A 12,200-nucleotide genomic window follows, 5' to 3' on the forward strand; every position below is an offset into this window, starting at 1 on the left:
GTGTGGAGACATTGACAAAACAAACTGGATTTTGGAGCCTTAAAGGAAAGTAAAATGAAATATAAATGTAAGTAAGAGGACAATTTAAAAATATGATAGTCAAGTAAAATATCTCAGAGAAGTGAAATTTAGACTTTGAGACACCATAAACTGGTTTAAGAAGTTTTTGGTGAATAGCTAAAACTAGTCAAAATGTATTTAACTGATTCTGCTCTGTTTATTCATCCTAGTTTGTGCCAGTATGATTCCCTCCCTGCTGTTTATGCCCTTTGATGTTCTCTGGAGATTCCAATGTCCAAAGCAAGCTGTTTTGTATAAACCTCCTTATGCCTATATGTTTATTATGTTTAATTTGTGAATATGGCAGGGGCAGGGGGTGCAGGGAGCAAAGTGGGGAGCACAGGAAAGGTGGATAGATTGGTAAATATTTGTATCCTGGACTACTTCATATCAAGATTCAAAGTCTCAAGTCATTTCTGAAACCTGTTAATTGCCCAAATCTGACTGAGGTCTTACCAAGAAATTAAGACACATTCTTGGTTCTGTAGCAGTTCTGCTGGCATTCTTGCTTGGGAAGCTGTTTATAGATTTGGTGCATGACAAAGGAAGTTGTTGGACAGATAAGACCTCCTTGTGATGAGATAAAGGCCAGGTTATAAAAGTGATTACAACCAGAACTTGCTAATCACTGACCTCTATGGGATCCTCTGGTTTATCACTACTCTTACTGGCAGTTGGCATTTTCCGATGTTGCTACCTCATCATTCATAACTATGTGAGTAATTTGGCATGGAGTGAACAAGAGGGCACAGAGAGTCCAGCAGCTGTGCTTGTTGGCACTAGATATTTAAATATCATCAGTGGGGCCCGGCAGCGTGGCCTAGCGGCTAAAGTCCCCGCCTTGAACATGCCAGGATCCCATATGGGCGCCGGTTCTAATCCCGGCAGCTCCACTTCCCATCCAGCTCCCTGCTTGTAGCCTGGGAAAGCAGTCGAGGACAGCCCATAGCTTTGGGGTACCGGAGACCTGGAAGAAGTTCCTGGATCCTGGCTTCGGACCAGCATAGCCTCGGCTGATGCGCTCACTTGGGGAGTGAATCATCAGACGGAAGATCTTCCTCTCTGTCTCTCCTCCTCTCTGTATATCTGCCTTTCCAATAAATAAATAAATCCTTCAAATAAATAAATAAATAAATATCATCAGTGTAGCCCATAGTGTGCTTAGCACAAATGCTACCCGATAATACCTAAAAAGTTATTGTGAAGAAATGGGCATTTATTTTAAAACTCTCCCTCTTTATTACTTCATTTTAAAAATGTTGATTAAATTTTTTCTGCAGTTTTCAGGTTGCTGCAAAAATAAGGTTCATATTTTTAATGATAACATCAGCTTTGCTTTTTTTGAACAAGAATTTCTAAGCACTTTATGAACATTATTAAACTGTACAGGCTTGTGTGTTGATGTTCTACAAGAGGGAATGGGGCTATTCATGTGGGGTGATTTGCAGCTGGTCCGGTTCTTTCAGTGAGAGAGAAACAAGAACCAAGCACTCCCAGGTGTCTGCTCCACTATACCTGGTGCTCTTGCAGATTTTCCTACATCATAGGACATACTTTTTTTTAATGTTTAGTGTGATTCCAAATTGTATAAATTCTTTATAGTATTCACTTTTTAAAAAAGTTTTCTGTTTGAGACCAAAGGTTAGGTGAGAACTTTTCATAACTCCCAGGAGGCAGGGAGATGTCTGTTCATAAAATTGTCACCGGAGTGAGCTTTATGCCTAAATGTTTAGATTTGCCTATGTAGGGATTTCATATGAGTTTTCTGGAAAGTAAATATTGAAAAGTTTATGTGATTTATATATTGAAATATTGCATTTTGAACATAGGAATGTTGATCTGGGAAACTTTTTTAAACATCCAGGAATTCTTTCTAGGTTAAGCTTTTATCTTTTAGGATAAACCAGTGTAATGCTTATTGCTTATAACATATGAAGGTTTTTATGTAGTAAATGGTGGGTTTAAATTTGTGACAAATCAGTATGTGTTACAAAGATAGGACAGTAATACTATATAAATACAGAAGATACAGACCATTTTGATTTTGTGCTGGTATTCATGAAGCTTATAGTTGCTTGTTAAATAAGACATGCTCGTTGAAATAATTAAATTTAGTAGGAAATTCTGAGGATATTTATTGAACTGTTTCCATGATTATTTCTGCATCAATATATAGCCTTTTCTTTTTAAAAAATATTTACTTGTTTTTATTGGAAAGTTGGATGTGCAGAGAGGAAGAGAGACAGAGAGCAAGACCTTCCATCTGCTGATTCACTCCCCAAGCAACCGCAATGGCTAGTTGCTGTGCTGGTCTGAAGCCAGGAGCCAGGAGCTCTTCCATGTCTCCCACACTGGTACAGGGTCCCAAGGCTTTGGGCCATCCAGGGCTGCTAGGACACGAACCGATGCCCATATGGGATTCTGGCATGTGCAAGGTGAGGATTTAGTCACTAGGCTATTGCGCCAGGTCCTGTATAGTGTTTTCTTAAAGATTTCTTTTATTTGGAAGAGTTAGAGCATAGACAGGGGGAGAGAGAGAGTGCGCCAACAAGTAGTCAAGTGCTCTTTCATCTGCTGATCTAAATGGCCACAGTAGCTGCACCAGACTGAAGCCAGGAGCCGGACCCTTTTTCTGCATCTCCCACATAGTACAGGAATCCAAGAAGTTGGACCATTTAACATTGCTTTCCCCCAGTACATTAGTAGAAAGCTAGATCAGAAGCAGAGCAGCAGAGACTCAGATTGGTGTAATATGGGATGATGTCTTTCCAAATGGCAGCTTCACCTGCTGTGCTAAGATACCTGACCCAGTCATGATTTTTTTTTTTTAGTTAAGTTAAGGGAAAAGATCTAAGGGTGTTACCTAGCAGATTTTCCTAGTTGGTAGATCAAAATACAAAAATATCTTGAAAGTGTACCTAATATATCCAACAGCTATAAAGTTTTCTTCAATACTTACTTCTTGGTATTAATAGATTTTCTAATGTAAAAGAAAATGCAACTAGCAGTAGTAATTATAATTTTAAGTAAATCATCTTTCATAATGTCTTGCATTAGTAACTTTTCAACAAATGCTGGTTCTTGCCACCATTCTTAGAACAGTCTCAAGATTTGGAGGCATGGAAAGCAGTAGAAGAGTCCTTAACTGCTATATGAACTAAAGTTAATCAGAAAGTCTGCTTTAGTCTTCCTGTCATACTTTGTCAAAACTGCTAGGAGTAAACCTCTCTGCAAATGCAACTATGAATTTCATAGCACACTATGGTCAGTTGCTTACTCCATTGAAAACAGTTCAGCCCTGTTTTTATTAGCTGTCCCACCAATTAATTTTTTTTAAATTGTTTATATGCACAAATAAACTTGTTCCTGTACTGACCACGTGTAGCAACCTTTAGGACACCATTGTGTAACCTCTAATATTGTCCAAATTTCTAATTTAGATTAGAAAACTGTGACTCACAAAAATAAAAATGGGACAAATATTTTTCTAGGTTTGAATTGAGTAACATCACCATGTGTCCTTTCAGAGAAATGAAAAGAATAGCAATAACTTCTGAATGAAACCACTCTTACAAACCATGTTGCACTCTGAGGCTATTAGGGGTTTGCTGCAAAATTTATTGCAGGAATGCAGGTGGTTTGTCATCATTCTCACATCTCACCAGGTCTAGATTTTTTGGTCTCTGCTGAGTCAGATTATGGTAGAAATTACTGGGAGTATGAGATAGAAAAGGGTCATGTTCGGTATCCTGGGCTCTGACACATTTCTGCATGTGTGATTGGAATGTAAGTGCTGTGCCTTAAACCTCCTTTGGAAAATAATGCAGTATCTTTTACTAAATTTTTATGTGTCAGATAGCTTTGTATTATACTTTTTTTCTACTGTTTTCTAATTTTGTAGGTAACCTTGGCAAATTACTTCTATCCATTAGCAGTATCTACTAACTTGATTGAAGAATTAAAGTCATAATTAGTTTTCATCTGGATTGTCTCAATAGTCTTCTGAGTGGTCAAACTTCTCCCACATTTGTTCCTCTGTATTTTATTCTCCAAGCATCACTGATGTTGCTTTTTAATATACTGTGCTGAAGTCATTTGGATAGCACTGGAGATGTGGTCAAGGGGAGGTACTACAACCTCCACCAGTGTACAAAAAAAAAAAAGACATGTAGATTTAAAAGTGAAAGGTAAAACATTAAATCTTTTGAAAGAAAATATTAAAAAATAAACTTACAATCTTGAAATAGGCAGAGATTTCTTTAACATTATAGTATTCTCATCCTCCTACCCCCAAAAGTGCAAAGTGTAAAGGAGAAAATGGACAAATAAGACCCATATAACACACAAAGAATTTCTGTTTATCAAGAAAAAATTCTTTAGTAAAGAGATACCATTAACAGAAGAAAGGTTATCTAAAGGAGATATTCATGGTAGTTACAATTAAAGATGTTGTATCTGAAAGATATGCAAAACGACAAATGCATAGACAGAGAAGGACATGCATTTGGCATAGCAGTTAACATAGCAGCATCCCATGTCAAAGTGCCTGGCTTTCAATCCTGGCTCCATACTTGGCTCCAGCTTCCTGCTTCTCCACTCCCTGAGATGCAGCAAATGATGGCACAAGAACTTGAGGCCCTGCTACCCATGGGGATACTCTTCCTGAGTTCTAGATTCCTAGCTTTGATCTGACCCAGCCCTGGGTGCTGCAGACATTTGGGGACTGAACTAAGGAATAAAAGATTACTCTTGGTCTGTCGCTGTCTGAGTTTCAAATATTTTAAAAAGAGAGATTGAGTTTAAAAAAATAAATAAAATGAGTAGATAATTCATTAGTAAAAAATGGCGAAAAAACTTTTTTAGAAAACTTCTAAATATTTAAATTTTAAATGGTTAGTCTAGTTCACAGATTAATTTCTAAGAATGTAATAGTACTCCCTTCTTCCCTCCTATTCCCCACTAACCTTCCCAATATCTCCCTTTTCCTTTTTTATTTTTAGAGATAACTCTGTATTTTAAGTTTACATTATGGCAAAAGGCTTCATACTTTGCCAGATAAGAAATTTAACAAATAAAAAGACATTAGGAATATAAACAATGGCTATAAACAGTAATTGAGTGGAACAATGACCATGTCTTACATACACAGTAAATTTTAATCATGGATCATTAAAGCTGGGGTAATCTGACATTTTTAGCCATTGATTTGACAAAGGCATAAAACAGAGTTTCACCAAACTATAGTTGCAGCAACACAAATACAGAGGCATTTCTTTTTTAATCTTAGCCCCACAAGCAGGATCAAACACATGGCACTTGTCTTTTCTGTATCTGGCTTTTTTCACTCACCATGTTGTCAGCCACTTATTTTTGCCTCTAATGGTTGAAACTCATCCTTTTTATAAATGAACAATATTCCATTGTGTGTTTTTTCTTTATCCATTCATCTTTTGATAGACACTTTGGTTGATTCCAAATTTTTCTTTGTTATGAACAGTGCTGCTATAAATCTGGGCGTGCAGGAGTTTCTTTGGTACATATGTTCCTTTTGGTTATATAAATCCCAGGTAGTGGGGTTGTTGGGTCATACAGCAAGACTGTTTCTTTTTTTAAAGATTTATTTATTTATTGGAAAATCAGATATACAGAGAGGAGGAGAGACAAAGAGGAAGATCTTCCGTCCAATGATTCACTCCCCAAGTGACCGCAACGGCCAATGCTATGCCAATCCGAAGCCAGGAACCAGGAGTTTCTTCCGGGTATCCCACACGGATGCAGGGTCCCAAAGCTTTGGGCTGTCCTTGACTGCTTTCCCAGGCCACAAGCAGGGAGCTGGATGGGAAGTGAAGCTGCCAGGATTAGAACCGGTGTCCGTGTGGGATCCTGGCATGTTCAAGACTAGGACTTTAGCCACTAGGCCACGCCGCCGGGCCCTAGCAAGACTATTTCTAGTTTTTAAAGAAATCTTCATGCTATTTCCCACAGTGGCTGTACCAATTTACATTCCTACAAATAGTGTGTAAGTGTTCACCTTTCTCCAAACCTTTGCAATAAATTTTGGGGTTGACATTGTGGCAAAGGAGGTAAAGCTTCTTCCTGCAATGCCTGCATCCTGTATGGGCACGTATTCAAGTTCTGGCTGGTCCACTTTTGATCCACCTTCCTGCTATTGCACCAGGGGGAAATGGAAGGTGACTGAAGTCCTAGGGCCCCTGTTCCCACATGTGAGGTCTAGAAATAGGTACTAATAACAAAATAATACTTTAACATTTCAATAGTAATGAAAACATTACTAAAAAAGCCTGCAAGGAGTCTGATGACACATAGCCAGCACAGATGTTGGGGAAGTGATCCAGTGAATGGAAGGTTTCCTCAAAGCTTTCTCTTTGTCTCTCCTTCTCCTTGGCTCTACTTTTCAAGTTACTAAAATATTTTTTTAAATAATTGTTTTTTTTTTTTTTTTATGTAGCTGGCAGTGCTAAGCAAAGCAGGGCACCAGAAACAGCTTGATTCTGATTAGGGCCTCATGGCAGATGGTGTGAAAAGGGCAAAAGTGCATGTGTGATTGATTAAATGAAAACAAAGTTAGAGATTCAGGGGCCACACTCACTCAAGCAACCCCCTTGCAGGTGCTAAGGTCCCAGGAAAACTGTTACTCCCTTCCGTGAGTAGCATTTCTTACAAATTGCACCTACTCTCAGCATCACCACATTAAGGAATGTCTTCTAGCAAACCATAGCAGCAGTATGTATCAAGTGATACGTTGCTCTTCTGCTAGAGTTGATATTTAATGCACTAATAAATTAACATTAGCAAATTTTTTTACAATATAATGATTACATGTTAGTTTGATTTGTACTGGTATATATTTTCAGCTGAACATTTGAAAACGTTATGATGAGAGCCTGCCAAAGAGGCTGATGACACATGCATACTCCCACATCTACTTACTCTCAACAAAAACACGCTCCTGTAATACAGTATTTCTTATGATTTGTTTCATAGCTGTACTAAGGGATATTAAGGGTATGTTAAGTTACTATAGTTTCTTGTTTTAAGAATTTATTTATTTGAAACTCAAAGTTACAGAGACAGGGAGACATGGAGAGAGTATGTTCATTCCACAGGTGGCAGTGGCCTTAACAGCTAGGACTACACCATCAGAGCCACAATCTCACTTTCCCCTAATCTTCAGCCCTTTCCACCCTAATCTGCTATGGAAACATCATTAAAAATAAAGCTTTTTTTTTTAAAAGGAGCCCCTATGAGTCCCACTAGGTCTGCCCTAGCCCTGTTTCCTGTGCTTGCCAGTATGTGAAACAGACTGCTCTAGTCTGTCCCTAATCCTGTTCAGTTCTTGCACACATCAATGTGCATTGGAGCCTAACTCAACCCATTTGACCCCACTATCCAGCCAGTACTCATGCTAGTGGGTGCCACCACTTGTCAGCCTGATCCTCATGCTCACCAGTGGGAGTTGAAGCCTATCAGAGAGGTCCCCACAGTCCCAGATCTTGCAGTCTAGCTTGACAGAATTTGCCGCCAGTCCCAACATTTGCCAGTTGGTGCTGTAGCAAAACCCGGACAGCCTGCCTTTACCCTGCTCTGTCTCATTCCTGTACCAGCGAGTACAGTCAGTTTGCACAGCCTGGCTTTCCCCCAACCCAGCTCACATGCAGGCCAACAGGTGTTCTAGCCCTACCTGGCCTTGTCTGCTTCCTGCTCCCGGTTCTCATACTCACCAGTTGCAGCAGTGGCCCAGCATGGGAGCACCCCGCAGCTCTGCTACCAAACTCAGATCCCACTCCCTCTCTGCCCTCTTCCCCACCCCAACTCTTGTGTGCTGATGGATGCTGTGGTGCAGCCTGGCCCAGCTTGGCCTGCCCCAGTTCTAGCTCATGCTGGTGGGTGCTGTAGCATAGCGCAGCCCAGCTAACCCCGTGTCCTGGCCCTAATGTCAATGGCTGATGTTCTGGCCTGACCCGGCCTGTCCTGCACTCTATCCTGGTTCTTGGATCTGCCAGTGGATGTTATGAACTGATTCAGCTTTTCCTTTAGTTCATGTGGATATTTTGCTAAAAGTTCTTTATGTAGAATATATTGCTTTATGGTGAGCATGCGAAGCAAATACACTTTCTTTAAAATCTACATATTTATGTGTTGACATTACTCAACCTGAAGTAGATGCTTCCTCAGTAACAGCATAGAAGCCTTTCTTAAAACACTGTTAAAATATTTTTAATGGGCTCTGAAGGAATATTGTTAATTCTTAAAGTATTTTGTAATAAAATTATAAGGATAGTTTTTCGTGTCTAAGGTGATCTAGATGTATAATTGTAAGAGTTCTACATAAGTTATCCAGCATAGTTTGTTGAAGTTGATTAGTCCAGTTATTTGCAAGGTTGTTTTTTTTTAAGTTTTACCAGTTTTTATTTATTTGAAAGGTCAATAAAAAAGACAAGTATATTCCATCTGCTAGATTCCTCACCAGATTCCATCAAGAGCTAATGCTGTGTTAGATCCAGTGCAGGAACCTGAATATCATCTAAATCTGACACTAGTGGCAATGACCCAAGAATTTGAGCTATCATAGGCTACCTCCCAGAGTGTGCATTAACAGGAATCTCTGTGGGAAGCTGAGCTGGAACTTAAACCTTGACACTCCAATTTCTGAAGCCACATCTTAACCACTGCCCCAAATACTGGCCCATAGATTAAAGAAGAAACTTGGCTGCTTTCATTTTATTTGAAAGGCAGGGGGAGAGAGGTCGGCAAATAGATTTTTCATCTGCTAATTCACTCTCCGATTGCCCACAAAAGCAAGGGTTATTTTAGGCTAATCTCAGGAGCCTAGATTTCCATTTGAGTCTCCAACATGGCTGTCAAGATCTGGGTAACTTCAGGAAGCTGAAATGAATCAGACATGGAGTCATGACTCAAACCCAGGTACTCCAGTGTAGCATGCAGGCCTCCCAAGTGGTATCTTAGCCATTGAGACAGTTGCCAGTCCCAAATTGTTATTTATTAGGCATTATATCAGTGAACGGTTTTTAGCATCATTAACCATTTGTAAACATGTTTTTAAATTATTCATTTCACTTCTGTATATTTAAAAACAGAGTAATAGAAGTAGTTTCTATGCACTGGCTCACCTACGTAAATGGCCACAATAGACAGGGGTAGGCTGGCTGGCTGAAAAAACAGGAGCTATGAACTCCACGCAGACCTCCCATATGGATGACAGGAATGGAAATGCGTGGACCATCATTTGCTTCCTCTTAAAGACACTGAGTCTGTCAGGCAAGACTCAAACCCGGTTCTCCCAGATTTGCTGCTGCATCGCAACACAATGGCTTAACTTGCTGTACCACATCACCTGCGTATGATTTGTTATTAAGAAACTTCATTTTTTATGTAATTTGAAGCTAATAACTGTTACGATTATGATATTCTATATATGTATGTATGTATCAGTAATTTTTACTCTCTTGGGTGACTTCTGAATTTTAATTGCAGCATTACTGCTTTTATGGTGGAATATAGAGAAAGAGCATTTTCATGTTTACTTGTGCACACATCTTTGGTGTTACTGTCATGGTGACCTTTGCAGAAATCTGTTAATGTGTCTGTAAGATACTGCTAGTTAAATTATTTTTGCAAATTTATTTTATTGTACATACTTAAACTATGGTATGTTAAAAACAGAGGAGTACCATTATACTCAGTAAAATAAGTCGATCCCAAAAAGGCAAATAACCATGTGTTCTCTCTGATACAAGACAACCTGAATGCAAATTGTAAGAGAAATAACCCTTTTAGTACTGTTTTTTGCTGCAACCATGGGTTTTAAGAGTCTTTATTTACATTTCTTCAACATAGTTTCTTTTTCTTATTAAATTCTTCCCTGACTTGTAAATTACATAGTAGTATTTTCTCTAAAGAGCTTTTGTGTTTTTCATTTCTTTGACACATTGGTTATTCAGTAGCATGTTACTTAACTCCATATTACTGTAAATCTTTTGTTTTATCTTTATTACGATTGTTGATTTTGTTTCATGGCTTCTCATTTAAGGGAATGTATAGTAACTGTGTGACAGAAATTATCATATCCAGTTGTGAAGATCCAATGCAATATGCATCTCTACTTTCAAATCAAAGATTAACTCCCAGTGAAACTGTTGGATATATCTTGAGAATAGGGTGCTGGACTGTGTGCCGTTACTTGTACCAGCAATGTCAGGACACAAATAACAGAGTGATGCATTTATAACTGCTTATGAAGCACTGTACTCTTGTAATGGGAAAATCACTTGGCAGGGAGGGAATCTGGGGAAGGGAAAGGGGAAATCCCAGAGTCTATGGAATTGTACCATAAAATTTAAAATAGAATGGAAGGAAAAAAACAGATAAGTATAAAAGTATATTGTAGGTACTGTGAGTCTTTTACTCTCCCTTAAAAAATGCCCTGTACTATCTCCTTTTTTGTTGTTGTTGTTTTTTCCTTAGGTTGATTTATTTTTATTTATTTGAAAGGCAGTCAGTCTTACACAGAGAGAAGAAATAGAAATCTCCCCATGCACTGGTTGATTCATCAAACAGCTACAATGGGCAAAATGAGGAGCTAAGAGCTTCTTCGCAGTCTTCCATGTGGGTTCAGGGCTCTGGAGACTTGGACCATTTCTGCTGCTTTCCCAATGGTCAACAAGGAGCTACATCAGAAATAGAGCAGCTGGATCTCAGTTCAATGCCCCTGCAGAATGCCAGCTTTGAAGACGGTGGCTTATCCCTCTATAAAACACTGTGGAACAGCCCTGTAACATTTCTGACACTTGGACTTGGGATCCGGGTTACGGAGTATCTGTGGTACTTCATATTCTATGAAAAAGAAGAAAGGATTCATTAGAGGCAATTATGAGAAAACATTATTCTTAGTGGGTATATGATCATATTGGGTAAATGTCTTTTTTATTCATTGAAAATAAAGTGTTTATATACTGTCTTAAGTCAGATTTTGACTTGAACATACTGAGATCATAGCATGTTTTTTAAGTGCATTAAGGAGATTTTATTCTCTTTTATCCTAATATGTTCTTTCTACTTCCAAACCCCTATGTTAATTAGCATGCATCATCTGGAAGACAAGTTTTCTAACAACATATTTTTAATATATTCTGTTCTTTATTTTATAGGAAAAACATCAGAGCGAGGCTCATTTTCTCTGTACAGCAGGGACACTGGATTACCAGGCTGTCAAGTAAGTTTAATGAATCAAATGTGAAATTTGTAGATGCATGAAAAATGTTAATGGTAGAGAAGGTAGGAATTTATTCAGTGTATTTCACCATTGCATATTCTTCTGATTTGTAAGACTTAATGTAGTGGGGCTGCTTTGTTTTGTTAAACATTTTCTTTGTTTCTGCTTCCTTTGCTTAAAATTGTTTGCCTTCCTTAGTTTAGCAGACTATCTTTATCATCAATGATTTTCATAAACTACTTCATTTTTCACTGAAAACAGTTACCCTTCTCTCTCTTTCCAAAATGCCTGGCTTTTCTGAAACTGTTGTTTCATATTGCCTCATAATAGAGAATGCAAAACTGCTGATATATAGCTGAAACAACATTTGATTGAGCTATACTTTGTTTATCCTGCAAAGTTAAATTTAGGAATAAAATTGGAATTCTCAGTATTTTTATTTTGAAACTTTGTTTCAACTCTTTGACATTCAGAATCGTTTATTTCTGCTAATGGTTGTTTGCTTTACTCTGTTTTCCTTTTTTCTTTCTTTTCCTTCCTTGTTTTCCCCTTCCCCCTTCCATTTCCTCCCTCTTTTCCTTCCCCTTTCATCCCTCCTTCCTACCCTTTTGTTTAATTTAGTCTGAGGATCCTGAACATTCTGACCAACAGATTATTGTCAGAATCAACCCAGAAAGTAGGAAGGAAGGAATATGTTTAAAAAAACTTTTTTTGCCATTGTTTATTTTGATGAGATCCGCCCTGCTTTTGGACACTGGCAAATGAACAACTTAAACTGTCATATTAATACTACTTCATGTAGGGCACATTTGATAATTTTGTAATTATGTCCAAGAGAATTTTACGTAAGCTCCTGTTTGATGATGTGCTTTCTTATAAAATATTA

General features: G+C 38.3%; 1 protein-coding gene across 12 annotated transcripts in view; it reads left to right on the plus strand.

The window, feature by feature from the left end:
* TCF12 (transcription factor 12) overlaps nucleotides 1–12,200 on the plus strand; it is a 318,581-nt gene that overhangs the window by 202,597 nt on the left and 103,784 nt on the right. For all 12 annotated transcript variants that reach the window (XM_040969724.1, XM_040969726.1, XM_040969731.1 and 9 more), the window contains one exon: nucleotides 11,250–11,314. In XM_040969724.1, the coding sequence (XP_040825658.1) occupies nucleotides 11,250–11,314 (65 nt within the window). The remainder of the gene's footprint in view (nucleotides 1–11,249; nucleotides 11,315–12,200) is intronic.

This window comes from Ochotona curzoniae, unplaced genomic scaffold, assembly GCF_017591425.1.
Source record: "Ochotona curzoniae isolate NIBS_2020 unplaced genomic scaffold, NIBS_Ocur_1.0 scaffold_4701, whole genome shotgun sequence".
Classification (NCBI taxonomy): Eukaryota; Metazoa; Chordata; class Mammalia; order Lagomorpha; family Ochotonidae; genus Ochotona; species Ochotona curzoniae.